This window comes from Amia ocellicauda, chromosome 17 (assembly GCF_036373705.1).
Source record: "Amia ocellicauda isolate fAmiCal2 chromosome 17, fAmiCal2.hap1, whole genome shotgun sequence".
NCBI classification, from domain to species: domain Eukaryota; kingdom Metazoa; phylum Chordata; class Actinopteri; order Amiiformes; family Amiidae; genus Amia; species Amia ocellicauda.
Window position 1 is genome coordinate 14141574 of NC_089866.1, and position 21344 is coordinate 14162917.

Below are 21344 nucleotides of genomic sequence, written 5' to 3' on the forward strand. Positions count from 1 at the left end.
CCCACTTAATCTGCCATTTGTTAGCAGTTGTCTGCTCCTTATTGTTTGTTGGTGACCTTCATGAGTACAGTTCCTTATCGAATGATAAATCTAATATGATAAACAATGCATGATAATGTCCATCTTGAAAAGCTCTTAGAAAGCTGTAGTGCAGCATCAGACCATATGCTCTTTCTGTTCTGCTCAGAGATGCTTACATACCAAAATCTGAACAAATTGCAAATATACAGTGTTGTCATTTAATTGAATTCCCCTTATTGGCTTCAAGGTGACCCAGGATAGGCCTTTTATACATAATGGAAAGTAACTTGCTTTTCCAGTCAGACATTTTTCCACATAGAGATGTGTCAGCAAAGCACATCCTTTTTACATGCCCTCAGAAGGTTAATGTGGAACAACACATGGAATAATAATCTCTCCAAAGAATACTTTAATGGAGAGACAAAAATAAACGCATGCTAAATTGTATCGATTTAAGAGCATGAACTGCTCAGTTAATTGTTGATAATCTTAAATGTAAGGAATGTATGGGTTGATCAAGGTACATGTGTAGGAACTGTCTCTAACAGAAAATCTGGGAGTTGGACTTGCTTTATGCACCACATTTGAATTAGAGGAAATGCTGCAGGGAATTAGTGTTGCTAGAAACAAGTGTATCATAAATCAACTTTGGACTTGGATGTGTTTTTTTACCCACTACACATTCAGCCAGGACCAAATATTATTTAATTTTTCTATATTAGTTAACCTTGCAAAAATTGTCAAAGGAAAATGGCATCTGAAATTAAACAGGAAAAATATAGATGGCATGAATTAACTTTTGAACATACTACTTTTTCCTCCTTTGCAACTACAATAAATTAATAACTATTTATAAACATTTTTATATCATCATCTGGAACAAGTGTTCTGGGGATCTGCAATGCACCAAAAAGCTTTTTCTCTTTCTGTTTTAATTAACATTAAAGTAATGTTTACCATGTTATAGAATGGTATTAAAGGGCAAAACAATAGATGCATATTTCAATATACAGAGCATTGTGAAGAAGTTGTAACAATTGATAATAAGTAAATGCATGGGTCCCCTCTCATGGCAAAGCTACTAGCAAATGCAGGTTGGAAACAGGTTTTCTGGCCTGATTCAGATCTACTGTACTTTTAAAGGATTTTAAGGTTTGTGTCTTGGTAGGAGATTTGAGAATCAGAAACTGAAATTTGATATTGTTCTATTTGCATTTCCAGCACAAAATATGATGAAGAAGCATCCTTATGCAAGAGGACATACATGCACTTTAAACATGACAAATATTTTGAACATTATAATCTACACTCACCTAAAGGATTATTAGGAACACCTGTTCAATTTCTCATTAATGCAATTATCTAACCAACCAATCATATGGCAGTTGCTTCAATGCATTTAGGGGTGTGGTCCTGGTCAAGACAATCTCCTGAACTCCAAACTGATGTCTGAATGGGAAAGAAAGGTGATTTAAGCAATTTTGAGCGTGGCATGGTTGTTGGTGCCAGACGGGCTGGTCTGAGTATTTCACAATCTGCTCAGTTACTGGGATTTTCACGCACAACCATTTCTAGGGTTTACAAAGAATGGTGTGAAAAGGGAAAAACATCCAGTATGCGGCAGTCCTGTGGGCGAAAATGCCTTGTTGATGCTAGAGGTCAGAGGAGAATGGGCCGACTGATTCAAGCTGATAGAAGAGCAACTTTGACTGAAATAACCACTCGTTACAACCGAGGTATGCAGCAAAGCATTTGTGAAGCCACAACACGTACAACCTTGAGGCGGATGGGCTACAACAGCAGAAGACCCCACCGGGTACCACTCATCTCCACTACAAATTGGAAAAAGAGGCTACAATTTGCACAAGCTCACCAAAATTGGACAGTTGAAGACTGGAAAAATGTTGCCTGGTCTAATGAGTCTCGATTTCTGTTGAGACATTCAGATGGTAGAGTCAGAATTTGGCGTAAACAGAATGAGAACATGGATCCATCATGCCTTGTTACCACTGGTGGTGGTGGTGTAATGGTGTGGGGGATGTTTTCTTGGCACACTTTAGGCCCCTTAGTGCCAATTGGGCATCGTTTAAATGCCACGGCCTACCTGAGCATTGTTTCTGACCATGTCCATCCCTTTATGACCACCATGTACCCATCCTCTGATGGCTACTTCCAGCAGGATAATGCACCATGTCACAAAGGTCGAATCATTTCAAATTGGTTTCTTGAACATGACAATGAGTTCACTGTACTAAACTGGCCCCCACAGTCACCAGATCTCAACCCAATTGAGCATCTTTGGGATGTGGTGGAACGGGAGCTTCGTGCCCTGGATGTGCATCCCACAAATCTCCATCAACTGCAAGATGCTATCCTATCAATATGGGCCAACATTTCTAAAGAATGCTTTCAGCACCTTGTTGAATCAATGCCACGTAGAATTAAGGCAGTTCTGAAGGTGAAAGGGGGTCAAACACAGTATTAGTATGGTGTTCCTAATAATCCTTTAGGTGAGTGTGTGTATATATATATATATATATATATATATATATTTGGTTTTAATTATTCTTGCATGAACTAATGTGAAATATGCCTGAGAATATTATTCAATAATCAATGCAATAATTGTATTTCATACATGATGGCTTAAGCCTTAGGTGTTTATACTATGGCTGCAAATTACTTAAATATTCAGAAAGTTTATTTTGGATTCATGACGCATGCTATACTTGAAATTATAAAATCTTCTCATGTTGCACATGATCTATACAAATAAGGAAATTAAAAAACAAAATGTAAAATATTTGAATGTTAAATGTGATGTAAAATATCAGTGAGATATTTGAATGCTTGACACTTTTTTAATTGGCATGTCTTCTGTTTTACTGACCTTGTTGGGTTGGCAATAATCCTACAATGCCCTTCCCTGTTGTAGGACCTCTCAAAAATGCTCACGTTATAGTGCCACCTACTGGTAGAGCTGGGAATGTTAAAACTAGGAGTTTACCCTGCTGCCAGCGTTTGGCACTGCGCTCCGCTGCTCCAAACTTTAAAGGTGGGGACATTCCTAAGGTATGGTGTCTCTCCTACCATCATCTTCATTGCTGCCAATGTCAATCCATTGGTGCAGGCTGATATACATCATTATTGTGTCCAACGTTTTTGCAACCATCCATATCATCTTGAGATATTTGAGTTTTTTTACTTGTATTTTATTTTATTATTTTATTATTATTTTTACTTACTTTAACATTTGGAATCACTATGTGTCATCTGTTTTATATGGGATATATTTTGGATTCCGAAATTGGTAATTATCTCAAATCACCAGACACCCCTTGTACAACTGAGATGAACATTGAACTTCAAGACACACTGAAACATATGATGTCAGGTTATTTGTTCTTTTCACAATGAAAGCCCACAGCACACATACAGGTGCTGGACAAAGAAGGGATGCAGCTCTCAATGATCCTGCAGACTTGGAGGCAGATGGCGATAAAGCCCCAGCCAGTTTGAACGCAGCCATATTAGGCTGCTATCAGTCACTTGCACACTGGCACTTGGGAATCCTGAAGTCTGTCAGCTAATTATATAGGCCAAATTTGAACCAGTGATCCAAACCAGGTTCATACTTGTGCAATGAGAGGAGAAATCGCCAAAACAGGAATAACATTTCCATCAGTTGCTTCATAGCCTAACATTGATTGTACTTATTTTATTTATTTTTTAATATATCTACATGATATTCAACTATAAACCGGTTTAACACTTCCAGGTCCATTTTAGAACTCTGAATATGTTCCCATTTCCTTCAATATTTTTGTGTAAAACACATTGAGTAAAATATGCCCAACTCCAGTACAATATATATATTGTATTTTGTACACATGGACCTTATTCATGAACTGGTTTTGATAATATAACATCATAACTCAACGTCCATTTACAATTTAATCCCATCAAGCAGGGAGAAAGGTTGATATGACAACTTTTTTTTTTTAATTTCCAGATATAAATGCCCAAGCCAGAAAGCTGCAGAGGAACCGGGCAAAAGGGACTATGACACTGAACCCGGGTGCAACGTTCTGCCGCAGCTTGAGTGAGACCAGCCTCAATCTAGTTGGTGGGCCTGGAGATGAGCCCAAGAGATACTACTCTACACTCCCTGGGCCGCTGAGAGGGAGAAGCAGCAGGGAAGGTCCCCAGACAGGGAGGAGGAAGGAGGAGAGAGAAAATGGAGGAGTAAGACACTCTCTCTACCAGTCCCCACATCTCCTGCTCCTTCAGGGATATAACCAGAGACAGGTATGGTTATAGCATTCCCCTCAATTTGATAATGTATTATATAACTTCGGAGATCGATCACGCGCAGTTCGCACTCTGCTCTAGCCGACATGCCAGTCCCTCGAATACAATAATCATGTAAAATAATAGCAACAGTTCTGGGTGGTGAAATAAACTTTTTATGACTGCAAACCAATGGTTCTTTCGGAACAATAGGGTGATAGGGCCATTGAATGTGATATACTTTGCGTTAAACTTTAATATGGGTGGAATATGTGACAACTGACAGGCAAAAACATAGACCGTAGACATTGTCTTTGAAGGCTACTCATGTTAATGGAAGGTAAAGGATTAAGATAATCCAGCTGTAGCCTTGCTGGAAAAGGATGTCAACAACAATCTGAAGTTTATACTATGCAGATGTGTTCTGGTCTTAATTTCTGCAAAGTCTTACATGAGTAAAATTAATATCTTGGAATTGGACATAAAATCATATATGCAATTCAGATTTTTTATAAATTTCTACATACACAACATCATAAATTCAGCCACCTTTCATTAATACAAGTTCCAATAGGGACTATAGAGCAGTATTAATTAATACCTTTTAAAATGTTCCAGTTTTAATTTCATTATAATTTAAAAAGTTGTTTTAATGTTTTGTATTGTATTTCCCCCTTGGCTTTGCCTGAAGCCTCATCACTAAAGCTTTGTATTTTTCTCAACTTGGCTTTGTAGTAATGTCTCCTAATAGGAAATAATCAATTAATTGCCCTAAGAAATACACATGGCACAACAGTTAGAAGCTGTGATGTGATTGGATCAAGAGAGACTGAAGAATTCTTCAGAAACCTCTATAGTAGTGATAACTAGTTGTGTGTTTTTCTCCACTTGGGTTTGTAACTTGTAATCCAGTCTTTCAGCACCAAGAGGATGATATATGGTCCTATTAAAGCAACTTATGAAGCAATCATCCCATTCTGATGCCTTAATTACCTCAATTAGTCCATTTATTACTACACATTATGTGCTGAGTGATGTGATGGACAACGTTGCTGACATGTATTTAATCATGCATCCGTTTCTTTCAAAAGTATAAAGTCAATACATTTAAATCTATACTAGTATATAATTTGTCAATTACAGTTTTGCTTTTCTTTATTAGTTTTTAGATTAAAAAAAATATGAAATCAGAAAATTAATGCAATAATACATTTAAACTATAGTATATGAATATGATGTAAAGTGAAACAATTATTAAAAAGCACAGCAACGTACAATGAAACATCAAGCACATTGTATTTTGCTATTCAAATTAAACCCGGTCTTCTTTCTTGGATTTAAGTTCTTAAACTTCTTTCAGCATGCATCGGGGTTGTAGTAATTTGTCAGTTTTTCAGTAACTTCACTAAAGGTTTTAATGGTGTGTTTGTTTGTAACGTGTGTGCTATATATTGGAAAAATGTACCTCACCTATAAAATAAATATATTAAATACAGATTAAATTAAAAATACATTCCTTTAAAAAATAAATAAGTATATAAAGGGTGCTTAATTCTTAAGTATTGTTCAAAATTGGTATGCTTGTCAACAGGCTCCAACTTGAAAAATTTGATACCAGAAAGGATCTTTTTAAAGCAAATCTTGAGTTGTTTGTGTTCTGCCTGCAGGACTGCCTGGTGTACCTTCTGACCCGAGACCAGCACACGGTGGGTCAGGAGACGGCCTCAGCACGGCCAAACATCTGCCTCTCCTCCCCAGATATCCTTCCCCTCCACTGCAAGATAAAGAAGATCCAGGTTATGCGGCGTTTCAGCCACACCGTGGAGGAAAGGCTGGTGGTGGAGCCTGTGCCGCACGGTAGTGTCTTAATCAATTTCTCCAAGGCGGAGCGCACCACCCAGCTACGTCATGGCGACCTTCTCTCCTTTGGGGTACACTACATCTTCCTGTACAAGGACCCCCTTAACGCCAAGCTGCTGCCTGCCCAGACATTAGCCAGACTTAAGAGCCTCAACAACCTGTATGAGTCTGAGGGTGACAGTGGCTTGGGGCAGGCCTGCCGAATGTGTGGCACTCTGATCAAAGACAAATCCTTACCACGCCGCAGCTACAAACCCCACCTAATCAAAAACAGGAGTCTGCAGAGGAGGAAGCTACACCTGGACTTCGATAAAGTCCACGAGGACGAGTTGCTTGGGAGAATAATGTCCCTCATCGAGCCAGGTGGGGATGACCACAAACTGACCCCGGCCTACCTCCTTTGCCTGTGCATCAAGCACTCGGCCACAGCTTTTGAGCCAGGGAGCTTTGGGAAGCTTCTTCTAAAGATTGTGAAAAGGATACAGTCTATAGCTTGGGTTAGTGTCGCTTTTCCTAAAGCGGTGGGGATGTCTCTAAAACTTTTTTCATTTCATTTCATGGTATTTAATTTTTCACCACCCCTTCTCTCTTCCTACACCTTTCATTTGTTCAACACTTAATGCCTTTAAAGTCTCCAGTTTTGCATTCAGACAGAAGACAGGTCCTTTACAAAGATGCATAATTATGTGCTTGTGGTTATTTATAGATTTCATCTGGCATTACATTTAATTGCAGATTAATCACAAAAAGTTTGGACCATATTTGACTTCTATGAAGAAACTCGGTTTGTATATACCTTTAATTATCCTGTAGAATATGAATTAAGCTGTTCTTATAGAAGTATTCATTGGAGGAACCCTTCAGAACAAATTGCTTCACACATTAAGAGAACAAACACAATTAAATAAATACATTTAAATCTCTAGTAAATTATTTCAGCAATTAAATTATTGCATTTCACTAGGGCCTTATTATATCCAACCGCTAATAGCAAAATTCAAATCTGTATGTTATAGCAGTTTTTTGTTTTTTTAACAGGAAAAAAATTAAGCCGCCACTGAGTACAGGTTTGCAGTTGCAGTTAATATTATTGTTATATTTCAGACACCCGTATCCAGGGCAAACAATTGTTTCAAAATATTACATTATTTTCTTCTTTCATTTACACATTTATACAGCTGTTGGGTCAAAGTTTTTATTAAATCCCAGCCCTAGTCTATAAAGTGTATTCCCCATTAATAATAATAATAATAATAATAATAATAATATATTCTACTTCATATATAGAAGCAAATTAATCTAATAATTCTATTTCTTAAAACACATAATAAACTGTTTAACCCTTGAGACAAGATTGAAACTGAGGTAAATACACTTCTCCTGTAAGAACATGAGTACGTTTTTAATGGATCTGGCAGTTTTCCTAGAATTACCCTGTTGGTTTGACTGAAGAACCCCTAACATGTGCAAAAACATCAATCACTTCAATTGATGATAAACTGATTAAATAAATACAAAAATGTTCACATGCCACTAAAGCAAGACAACTGTAGCTCTGGATATCACAGTGCCATTTCTCACTGCATAAAATCAAAATAATCTTGTTGTTCTTTTTGCTCACACATTTGATTGAATACCAGCTGTGGTTTCTAAAATGTATGTTTACTGTGAATACATTTTTTGACAGTAACATAACTTATGCTAATTACTGTATTACTAATTCAATTTTTATAGTGGTGATTTGAAGAATATAAAAATAACACTCCAGACACACCCATAGAGTGAAATGAAGGCCTGACATTGTGTATGGGTTAAACAGAACAAGTAATAATATCATAATGGAGAAAAAAAACACGACGCTAGATTTTTTATTTTATTTTTCTTGTCACTGGAAATCTTTTTTGATGATGCCATGCACGTGTATCAGTGTGAGATCCATTGGCAGTAATGCTGCTAATGCTTCTGTGTATGGATTTGCAGCATGAATTATTTTTTATGTAATCAGGCCCAAAACCTATGTGGCATAAATCTTATTCTAGCACCCAGGGTATTGGAAGCCAAATTGTCAAAATAGTTAGTTGTAAATGGTTCTGTAATATTCCGTGGTTAAAAAGCTTTTTTAAATGTTTTTGTTTGTTTGTCAATGTTCTTCAACTTTTTACCTTTACAAACATTTAAAAGCTTTTCATTTTCTTCCAAATAGAGAGGTACAGTATTAACATTACAACATGTTAGATTTTATTCTGTGATTCTGCATTAAGCATGTTATTAAATGCTTTATTGCAACTGGCATTACAAAAAATACAACTTGATAACTGCCAGATATTTTTTTGTAATGAATTACTCTCAATCTGTAGAATACAGAATGTCTGTACAGATTTGCACATAAACCCTTTAAACATAAATAGTATAATTATTAATTCAGTTAAATGTTAACTTGATTCTTAAAAGTTAAATGGAAAGATTAAAATATAATAGTAAAGTTAAAAGGTGCTAATGTCATAGCTAATTTAATGTTGACTTGAAATCTGCCAGTATTCCTGATTGGAGCAACACATCTGAGAGAAAAACTGTTCAGACCGAGTCAGGAGATACCTCATCTCTTAAATGTCTTATTGCTTTTAATGGTTGTGTCACAGTTCCTGTTTCTTTACTTCACACGTGATGTATTTCTAACTGTATCGTGTGTTTCTCACAGGAGAAGACAAAGGACTTAGCAGAGAAGCAAGCTCAGCAGTGAGTATTGAGTTTCTTCTTACAATGGTCTATATCCCTACCCTGACCGTATGCAAGCAAAATGTTGATAACTACAAAGATCCCTGAGATCAGAAACTGAAGCCAGAAACATTACACTTTATGAAGGTTATTTAATATTTAATAAGAGATTCGTTGGGGTTTTAAATGGTTCATTAGTTCCATTGATTTTTGCTTTCCCTAAGGTAAATTCAGTAGCATGCAAATTCATGTCTTTTTATATTTACCTCCTGTCTCAAATTAATATAATTGTAGTGTATGTGTTGCTGCCTATATTGAGAGTACTTGTTGATATTGTCTCTCTGTCTTTTCTCCAGTCAGGACCCAGCCTCCCTGTCTCTGCTCAGTATCTCAGATATGGTCCCTGATCTTCAGATAATCTTCTTCTGGATGTCTAATGCCATTGAGATCCTCTATTTCATACAGCAGAAATCTCCCATCTACATGCAAGGCATAGAACAGATTGACACCAAAGGTACTAGATTCTAAAGGACTGTAGTTTGAATGTGGAGGTTGGAATGCAGAGCTGGGTGATTCCAGTCTTTTGATTAGCAGCTGATTAAGATTGGGATAAAACAGGTGTTTTTTTATATTTTATTTTCTACAAATAATGACTAAATCAAACCACTATGATGTGAGATACCATGAAAACCCACAGTCACCGAACACTGAAATATCCCTGCTTTTTCTAGTGTATGTAGTGGGTGGAGTAAATTTAGGTTCTTGGGAATCAAACTGAGGTGAATGCATGAAAGGTTTCAGTCACAGAAATACTTATTATTAAACAATATTATGATATGAAACGATAACTAAACAATAACCGTGAATGTATTGATTTTAATAATATACAAATTCAGTAACTTATATTTAACCCCTTATTGGGTTTGGGTTTTAGGTTGAGGACAATGAAAGATGCATTTACTTACTGGTCTGTAGTTAACAAAAAGTTAACTCGATTGAATCAATTCAAATTTAATTTGAATCTTAAATTCTGACCTTTTAACCCTCCTTGGCTTTATTGACCAAACAGCAAATAAATCAAATACTGTTTTAAAATAAAATAATTTAAAAAGTAGTTAACACAATCAAAACCATGAAGTAGGTTCCAGACATTCTTTGTTAATAACTGTAAATGAGCAAATACTACACCCATATTCTTACAGTAGATTCCACATTTATTCAGAATGTAGGTGAAATGTTACTAAAAATGTTTACCCAGAATGTTAAAATAAAAAAAAGAACTATCATAAATAAATATCAGTATTGTATACCTCAATAGTATACACCAATCAGCTATAACATTATGACCACTGACAGGTGAAGGGAATAACACTGATAATCTCGATATCATGGCACCTGTCAGTGGGTGGGATATATTAGGCAGCAAGTGAACATTTTGTCCTCAAAGTTGATGTGTTAGAAGCAAGAAAAATGGGCAGCGTAAGGATCTTAGCGACTTTGACAAGGGCCACATTGTGATGGCTAGACGACTGGGCAAGAGCATCTCCAAAACTGCAGCTCTTGTGGGGTGTTCCTGGTCTGCAGTGGTCAGTACCTATCAAAAGTGGTCCAAGGAAGGAAAAGTGGTGAACCGGCGACAGGGTCATGGGCGGCCAAGGCTCATTGATGCACGTGGGGAGCGAAGGCTGGCCCGTGAGGTCCGATCCAACAGACGAGCTACTGTAGCTCAAATTGCTGAAAAAGTGAATGCTGGTTCAGATAGAAAGGTGTCAGAACACACAGTGCATCCCAGTTTGTTGCGTATGGGGCTGCGTAGCCGCAGACCAGTCAGGGTGCCCATGCTGACCCCTGTCCACTGCCGAAAGTGCCTACAATGGGCACGTGAGCATCAGAACTGGACCACGGAGCAATGGAAGAAGGTGGCCTGGTCTGATGAATCACAAGTTCAAGGTGTTGACTTGGCCTCCAAATTCCCCAGATCTCAATCCAATCGAGCATATGTGGGATGTGCTGGACAAACAAGTCCGATCCATGGAGGCCCCACCTCGCAACTTACAGGACTTAAAGGATCTGCTGCTAACGTCTTGGTGCCAGATACCACAGCACACCTTCAGAGGTCTAGTGGAGTCCATGCCTCGACGGGTCAGGGCTGTTTTGGGACCTACACAATATTAGGCAGGTGGTCATAATGTTATGGCTGATCGGTGTATCTCTCAAAAGTAGTTTGGAAGCCACTTAATATATTAATATCTGAGTTGCAGTTCAAAGTTTACACGCAACCTATCTTAACTAAAGTTTAAATTAATCAAGAGGCCTAGTTTATTAAACCTATATTTTCTCAATTTAATGATTCACTGAATAACATTATTTTCATAGAAGGATGTGAATATATATATGTGTGTGTTTGCATTTATTTATGTACATGTTTCTTTTTCAATTAATCAGTTACTTTGGCAATCAGTAGCTTAAGCTTTTCATGTGTTAATGTATACTAAGGACACACAAATAAGTTATAGATCTCCTTATGTACAGCATGAAATGCCTTATTTTTTATTTCAGTAAGACTGAAAGGATGATCCACTTCAACAATTAAACAAACAAACAAGAAAAAACAACTGCAGAATTCTGTGGGGAAAACAGTTCACCTTTAATGTGCATGATACATGTTAATAAAGCTGGGAGTGCATAGTTTGGGAGTCATTTGTAATGCAGATCCTTGTAAACTGAGGGTAATTAAGACATGAGACAGATTATACTGAAGCCCTGCTTAATGTATGATGTATAAGTATCCAGGGCAATGCAAAGCTATATTGGTTATGACAGGGGAGTATAAAAGGTATGTTTAGCACAGGTTTCATATTCATGAAAAGTTTCAGTAAGGCTGATTAACACCAGCTGGTACAAATGTGTTTCATGGGTCTTTACTATACTCTTGGCCAGTGCCTAGACTAACACAGTTAACTGGAAGTGCTTTGTTGGGGAATGATGGCTGAGTGCTAATAACCAGTGACAGCTTTCAGCCTTGGAAATGCTATTATCTCCCACAAGATTAGCTGGGATTCACCCTTGCTGCGTCCTTGTGATTGGTTTTTATTCAAGATGGGCTTGATTTCAACGCAAGACAGTATAGGTCATTAACAACAAAGTGTGTTACAGGGCATGCAGATTTAATGTCAGGTACAATACGGCTGCATTCAATAATTAAATAAGTGTTCTGTAGATAGTAGCTGCTGAGAAGTGCACATTTCTTCATTAGACTTCATAAATATTTGTGTGTAGCATTTCCCATAATTATACTTATATGCTTTCTAACTGACATTTTATTTGACCTCAGCCAAACTAAACTTGAACACAATTGTGCTTTTTCTTTCTCCCTGCAGTTGTGCTTTTATCATTCCTAGTAATGATATGTGCTATTGGGTCCTACTTTGCCTGTGCTATGCTTACAACATGCTCACAATTCTTTCTATGGTGTTTAGACTTCTTTAAAGAACAACTAAAATGGGGTCACAGTACAGTAATATTATTCTTGTCTATAAACAAAATAACACTGCCCATCTGGTGTAAACAAACAATAAAATAATGCCATATGCTATAATTTTGTTCCCATGAATTCAAGCTATGGACAGGAAACAAATATCTGTACAACAATTTCTGTCTTCAACAACCATTTCCTCAAAACTGCAGTAGTTGGCAGCACTATGAACAAGCGCAAAAAAGTGGAAAACCAAATATACACCTAGAATACATATATATAAGTTAATTAATTACATTTAAATTAATATAGTCGAACATAGATGTAATAGATTGCTTTAAGCGATGGATCATTTTGTCATAAGCAAGAAAGGGCCCGAGACAAACTCGTCATCCTTCTAACAGCTACATATAGACATGTGCTGGCTATCAAAAGGTAGTCTGCTTAGCAGAGTGTATGAATTGAGGAATTAAATACATTATTTCCTCCTTGAGAAACACTCCCCTCTTGCAGATTTGTTCATCAACGTGTGGCTTTTAACCCTGTCATACCTTGCGGATATGTTTTTATCCTTCAACAAACTGAATTTGAGATTGCAAGGACAGAATTATATTTTTTTCTGCAGACAAAGATGTCACAGGCCCATCTGGCTGCACTCATTGACACTTTTAATCACTATTTTCTAAAGGAAAGGTTTGATGGTTTGAGGGACAAGTACATTAAGAAGTCCTTTGAGTTCAGAAGCCACTGAAGAACCTGACACTTACTCCTCCTGAGGAGGCCGAGCTGCTACAGCTGACCAGTGACAGCACATTGAAAACATGACACAAAATTAAATTATCATTCTGGATTAGCATCGCATCGGAATAGGCTAGTAAAGCTAGCATTTCATTACTTTTGCGTTTCTCAACTACTTATAAATGTGAAGTGAGATTTTCCATCCTGGCAAGGATAAAGACAAAGTACAGAAATAGACTGAACTCTGCACCTCATATGCGTGTTTCCCTCTCATCCGGCACACCTGACTGGACTGTGATATTCTCGAAAACCAAGCAGGCCCACCTGTCACATTAGTAGCTCTTAAGTGATGTAGCCTACTTTATAATGTGTAAAACTTTATGACTAAATTAAATACATTATTAGTAGTAAAAAAAACTTGATCTGTAAATACTGATGATGGGCTAATGATAACAGTCCTACTTAATGAGAAATAACGAATGTGGTCTGCAACAGATAATAATAATGATATAAGAACGAACTAACGATTTGGTAATACTGTGACGATAATACTGCACTTAATTAGAATGACCGATCTGGTAATACTACAATAATAATAATGTACTTAATGAGAAAATGAGGCATATAATCTATTTGTATAGTCATTGTTAGTGTGATTCCAAGGGTTTGTCATCTTCAAAATGTGGGCTGCTGAATAAAAATAAGCAATTTACAGCTTAAGCAATTTCCAATAAATATCCAGAGATTCCAGACCTCTCCGTAATGCTACCTAAATTACGGAGGCTATGTAAAGTGGTTATGTAAATGTATGGGAGGACAATTATGGGGCGCCAAATATAAATGCACCCTTATTTTCTTCTCTTTTGTCACAGATTTCACTTCAATCAAATAATCAAACTGATTATGAATATGAATTAATATGAAAATGTATCTGTCCCCCTGGAAGAAAGTCAAGCCATGCCATTGTGACGATTTTATTTACACTGCTATCTTAAAGGTTGCTCTGACCCACAGCTGGCAATTCAGAAAGTAATGCCCTGAATTTTACAAATGTATAGAAAAGGAAATTGAAATATTAATCTATATTCATATTTTTCCGATCATGGCTGGCATTCATCTGACAATCTCCAACCTTCCAACTTTCCTTCCCATAACATTTATATCAATCGCTTCACATACTTTATTGAGGAGAGCAATATGGAGATCTCACTGCTTCCTGCTTTACAGGGTAATGCTACCACACTTTGTGTGCAGTATATGAAGAGACATCTGGTTTTGTATTATTTAGAGAAATTATCTTATGTTTACAGTATTGTTGAATATCATTTATTCAGTATACAGTTGAATATTACTGTAGATTTAGTGTGGAAATGTGTGTGTATTGCATATTACCAAATGTACAAAAGCAATGTCTGTTGCTCTGAAGGTAGAGGCTGAAATCTTTTGAGTTTTCCCTGTTAATAATGTTTTACTGTCAGTACCCTAAAAACTGACCCCCTCCTCATCTACATACTCAAACTCAGTCATAAAATAACTTGATAATATTGAATAGAATTACCTGGTGTCTTGAATGCCATGTACCAATTAGCTGTAATATTAGGCCTATAGGCTTGTCAATGGGACAGATTAAATTGTTTAATTTTAAATTGGTTTGTTTCATGTGGTTGGTGGTTTGATTTGCATAAGTCTAATGCATGTGTTGTTTTATGACATATTAGGATGACCATATGACTCCATGGCCACTGGGACACATTGAGACATTGAGTGCATTGAGTGCCTTTAAAGGCAAAGATGAATTAAGACTTAAATCGGGCATTAAACCACTGCTACACTGAGTCTCATTGCACTGCAATACCAATTACAAAATCTGAGAATATTTTCATATCATTAAGTATTCACATTTCTTGTTTATTTTGTGTTGTTTATAATTAATTAATATGATGAAGTCACTGTTGATTAATAAATATAGCAAAAAATGCTAACTTGTAAGATATCTCCGGATCAAATCAGTAATGTTCAGTAGGTGGCAGGAATACTGAACAGCTTTACAGCATTACCTGTCTGTTGCACAGTGTAATAAAGCAACAATATTAATCTCCAGTGTCTAATTTGCATGAATTGCATTCTAATTAACGGCAACTTTCAAATCCTGTTGTCTAAATGTGTCCTGGTGATCTTATAGTTATATGATCACCATAATTACTGTGAAAACTGTTGAAAATAAAAACATCCTGACTAATTATTTTTGACAATGAATTTTACATATTCTTTGGACAGTCCTAGATGCTATGATTTACATTAGAGACACCATTAACATGCTCAGATGTTTGTTTTCATATAGTTTCTGTATCATTTTTCGGACTTTTCGATAATCTCTTCTCTTAAGTAGAAAGATCCTGAATTGTGAATTTTGTTTTTCTGTTAAAACTGTTGGTATGTTTAACCAACCATTGAATTGGCTGGTTAAAGATAATGCTATTATAATGTAACAGTGACTGTAGATGAATTGAGGGAATACATTGTCACAGAGACATATAAATAGATATAAATATAAATGTTCTAGAAGTACTGCATATATTTATGAATAACTGCCACTGTGATTTTTCTATCCCTTGGCAATTGTGATAACATTATTAAACAATATTAATAATGAGTTATCTTAATATATTATGTTTATTTTGTGTTTTTTTAATTTAATTGACAATTTATTGATTCAAATATGATGGCCTCCTTTGCTGGAAAGTGAAAGCAATTCCAGACACAGCAAGTGTTAACCATTTTCTCTGAGGAGAAAGCTAAATATTCACTAATGCTTTTTTCTCTGAATGAAATATGATGGCACATGTCACTGTGATGCAACCTTGGAAATCACAGAAGGCAAGTTATGAATGTCATATTTAAAATTCTGAATGCCATATCTCATTAAATATTGATCTCCAGAATGCAAACAAATTAAGAAATTGTTGATACTTATAAGGATATATAGTGGTTAGTATTTATACATATTTTATTAAGATTCTCTTTAGTTGGCCTTTAAATAGTGTAGTTTTCTTTTGTTATTAGGATTCCAGTATGATATTGAGGTGACACAGTTGTTTTGACTGGCAAAGCTCATAGACATGAAGGTAAAGTTCATGCCAAATTATTCATTCAAAGATACCCATTCTATCTATACTGCATGAAGGTCTCTCATGCCAACAACCCACCAGACCAGGCAGCTTAGGAGTAAATGGCAAAAGACAGGTCTGGAACCCAATTGGCTGGTATTACCATCACCATGCTTAAGCAAACAGCTAGTTAGTATATATTAATGACACCAACCAAAATATCAAACATTTAGATTATGGCACCCAGGCTGCATTTATTATTTATAATGCGAAGTATATTAACAGGGTACAATAACCTGATAGTAAATGGCCAGAATTGTTATATAAACCCTATGTAAATAAATTATTTAGCTGGGTAATTAACATAGTATCAATTCCTATTTCAGCAACCTAAAGTGATTTTCTTATCATTGAGTTTAATCAACAATTAGAATATAACATTAGAAAGTATGAGAAGATGTTAATGCAGCAATTTGTTATTATATTAATATATTCACAATGTAGAGGTGTTAGGGTGGACTTGGTCAGCGCAGACTTCAAAATACTGCAGCTGGTCTTATGTTATGTAAAGAAACTCCTGTGCTCCCACATAACTTGGCTTTTTCATTTGCTTGCACAACTGTGCAGGGGACTTTTATTTCTCAGTGCTTGTCAGCACATTTTTCATAACTGCAAAACAATCTGTAACATTGGTGACCTTTATACAAGAATACCATTACTGTTGGAGACACGGTCTGGCTGAGCTGTGTCCTCTGTGGTGACCCATTCCAATTTACAATGTCTAGATCCCACCAAAGGAAGCAGAATGGAGAGGATTCTGGAAAGAATCCCAATACAAGGTTATATGCTACACCAGTGTACATATGTGTCTATAGAAATAGTTTAATATTTGGTAAGGAATAGCTTATGTCTAGGAAAAAGCATATATTTATGAAAAGCAAACAAGGATTAAAAAACATTCCAAATCTTAATTTGATACCTTAATTTGAGATTCCATAGATATATTTTAGAAATGAAATACACCAAGTAAAGTTTTCATTTCTATGTGAGCCATTATTTTTATATATAAATGAAAACCATCTCAGAGCTTAATAAATTAAGTTTTCAAGAATAAAAATGTGTTTTCTTAGTATATGTGTTTTTTTCAATAAATAGCAGATCATCATTGTCAGCCCTGGAAATGTAAAAAGGTATCCAAGTGAGCAGCACATCTGTCACTCAGAGACGCAGCTCTCCTGAGGAATCCGAGAGCCGGGGTGACACGGGTAGAGAATTAAGAAGAATTTTCACATGCTCTGAAGAAAGGAGGTCGACAGGGACGGAAAAGAGAAAAATGTAGTTTGAAAATGAGAAGATACAAAATGGTTAAGGGACAGGAAGAAACTGAAGTAATAAGGCCAGATAAGATAGGGAAGTACAAAATAAATACCAAACAATCGATTACTTTGTTTTTATTCAGAAAAGCAGCCTGACCAGAATCACTGCATCTGCTTTTCTTCTGTCAATCGATCAATTTTGATTTGGTATAGCGCCCGTCACAAGAGACTGCTTAATACAGATGATTGCTTAAGATGATTTTTATTTACCTATTAGGGCTCAGAGACATGTATTAGGGAGATTTTTTTTCTTTTCTTTTCTTTTCTTGCAAAGGTTGACCAGTTATGTAGATTCTTGTATTTATCTCTATGCTGGCTAGCTAAATGATTTATACAATGTTGCAAATAACAACAGACAAAAAATGGAAGATGGTATTCACACAATTTTATAACATAATGATTATTTTTCCTTTTCCCTTTTAACATTTAAAATCTTATTTGCCTCCATGATAAAGTTTTAAGGTCAAATGTTATTGTAATTATGAATATACATAATTTTGATCAAATACATAATCCGAAAGTGAAAATAAAGAATTTAAAGTTGTAACATTTTTCCCCTTAAACTCGCAACATACTCGATGCCACAGCAGGAATTGTATGACAACTTAAATCCCTCGTACAAAGAAAACATTTCCCATAAAACGCAGTAGATGGCAGCAGCAGGGTTCATTCAAGACCACGGGGAACCATAATAACTACGATCTGTAAAATCTACCCTAAATCTTATGAAAAAATATCAAATATAAGTAGCAGTCATATTAAGGCATGTAATTTAATGACAGCAGAAATTAATATTGGTTTTAAAAGAACAAAAACAACAACAAAAACACACAAACGCACCTTTATATATGAATATAGAAAGAAACAGTGATTTACAAATATGTAGTCCGCTATTCTGAATGGCTCTTAAATTATGTATTATTTGAAGTTTCTGAAACTTGATATCACACAGTTGCAACATGCGCATCTCAGATTAACCACGCTTAGGATTCTCATTTCGAATGCGAAGATTGTTTCAAAAACATGGATCATTGCCAGTCTGATGTAATATTATATTTACGTGATATAAGCCAAACAGTGAAACATGTTGTTCAACTGCATCAACTGTCTCTGGCTTTATGAAAGAGGAACAGAGGGAAGCTGGAGGAGATTGAAGCTCTAATGCTTCATGCTCCATTGTCAATGTATATATATGGTCTGATGAACAGCTATTTGTGTTGATAATAACATGAACGTGATAGTTAATCTATAATTCACCCATATACCACATACACCCAGTAGTGTGTAAACAAAATATGAAATGTTTACTCTTTTAAAATCATCTTCACAGAATACCCTCCATTTTTGTGTTCTGAAAAGTTTATCCCAAATTGGGGAATCCCTTCCATTTAGCTCCTTTTAATTTTTGATATGATCCTAGCTGACTTATTAAATATATATATAGATTTGACTCCGAAACTGTATATTTCCTTTCAGAAAGTGAATTTTGAGGATGGTGATACATAACATAATGGTGGTACATAACCTGGTGATGTATAACATTTCGTTTGCTGTTCATGGTTATTTGATTCTCATTGTACATAGCTTTTGCAAAGTTTATAATCTGGGCACATATTCTTGTGTCGCTATCATTTTCAAAGTCAGTCATACTCTGATTCATAATCTAATGAAGCAAAGAGCATTACAACAACATAAACTATATGATTTATATTAGCCAACAATCATACAAACTGTATTGCCTAAATGTAGCCTATTTACCATTTGATTCTGATTCCTCTATTATGTTTCAAATGGTTTCTTGGGGCATGTAAGATTTTATTTCCATTTGCACAGTTTTTGGTGCCATATTTAATAAATGTGTTTGAGTTTGAGCATCACATTTTCTATCCCAAAACAGTGACTGCATTGTCACATATACCCCCAATGTATTCCAAGAGTAGTTAAAGCTTACACTCTGCCAAATTAATATATATAATAATTATCACCTGCATATTTCAACCCAAATATTTCATATAGAAACATGTATGAAGTTGTATCGTACCCAGGGCAATCAATAATCATGATCATTATTGATTATTTGGGTTTACCACGGGATGGCTTCATCATTGGCATGCGAGATGGCCATGGTATACTGGTTTTGGACAGACAACATTTAAATAATAATAGTAGGTATAATATTAAGCAATTGATAATTGTAGTAAATAGGCCTATATTATAAATAGGTAAATATAATACTTTTATATAAACCTATAAGCTGTTTTCTTAGTGGAATGAACAAACCAACAAACAGACTTATAGTAATAAACTGTAAATAGGAATTTTAAAGACTTTCAATTGCACTCGGCAACAGCACATATGCACCACGTTGGAGTGGTCAATACAGATGACTGAATTCAATTTTCCTGTAAAATGTGCATCTATAATTTTCACATTTTTTTTCAAACGTAACCTGCTTTGTTTATCTGATGGAACTGAAAACAAACTCACAGTTTTGTATTGTTTTTGCAAGTACTGACACTACACTAGTGAACCATTTTTGTATCTGTAGATGTCACAGATCTTGTTTCCTCATGAATTTTATAGTGTGATATGCACACTTGAAGATGCATGGTACCACAGATATCAGTATATAGAGCATGTCCCTGTATTTTGTTATTTATATCTGTTTTGCCAAAGAATTTGACATAAACTTTAAACATGAAATTGACTCATATGATCAAATATAACAGTTATGAAAAGCACTTTTATTTTATTTGACCTTCAAAGCACATATTTTTGTCCTGGATTGATTCTGATTTTATATGAAACACAACACTGAAAGCAAACAGTATGAGATGTTACAGTCATTAGGGAGATATATCCCAGCAAGACAGTTGGCTGCAATGATCAGGCACTGGAAACAATGTTGTGATCCTAAAGCCAATTCCTCTTACTGTGAGCAAATTTTCCATTTCCTGCTGGAGTACAGGAGAGTTTGCTTTTCCAGATAGCCTCAGTAGGTTTTCCAATAGTTTTACTGGACTTTAATACAAAAAAATACAAAAACCTGGCAATTTTCCAAAAAACATTCTGACATCCATAGAATATATATATAGTGGTCAGTATACATATGTACAGTAATTTATAATAATTATTATTTTTTTCTTAGCAGACACCCTTATCCAGGGCGACTTACAAAATATAAGTGCAATACAAAGTGAAAAATACAAAGTAATTAAAAGTATTCACAGTCTTAATTTCAAATATTGCTGTTCAGTGATTGGGGGAGTGTCTGAAATTATGTGTGATCCCTGATATATTCATAGAAGTGTGCCATGAAAAAAAAAAAAATGTGTGAGGCACACATTTTGCGAGGGAGTTGCATGAAGTTTGAATATCAGGCCCATATTCTTTGATGATAATAGATTTTAAGAAAGATTGGGATGAGGAGGTATTTGATGGATTGCATGTCTCTAAAGTAGCCTAGAACTCATTAAGGATTTTGTTTATACATAACTGAATTGAACATAATTGAAACATCTCTCAACATTTACTATTGAAGTTGGGATGAGAAGTTTAAATGTAATACTTATAAACGTAGACCACAATAATGCAGTATTCAAATATAAACTCTAATCTTAATTGTAGTAAGGAAGTAGAGTGCTTTAATTTGTTAATATTTTTTAAAGAAATATACTTTTACTACCAGATTGTTTTGCAATGTATAAGAGAAAGTTTAATGTCAACGTATCACTGGTTTGTTTATATTTGTATAAGTCTGTC

At 35.5% G+C, this 21344-nt stretch overlaps 1 protein-coding gene across 1 annotated transcript in view; it reads left to right on the forward strand.

Moving 5' to 3' along the window:
• Positions 1 to 21344, forward strand: part of radil (Ras association and DIL domains) — a 56127-nt gene that overhangs the window by 10829 nt on the left and 23954 nt on the right. The window contains exons 4-7 of the mRNA XM_066688931.1: positions 4034 to 4329; positions 5979 to 6668; positions 8870 to 8907; positions 9243 to 9400. Of these exons, the coding sequence (XP_066545028.1) occupies positions 4034 to 4329; positions 5979 to 6668; positions 8870 to 8907; positions 9243 to 9400 (1182 nt within the window). The remainder of the gene's footprint in view (positions 1 to 4033; positions 4330 to 5978; positions 6669 to 8869; positions 8908 to 9242; positions 9401 to 21344) is intronic.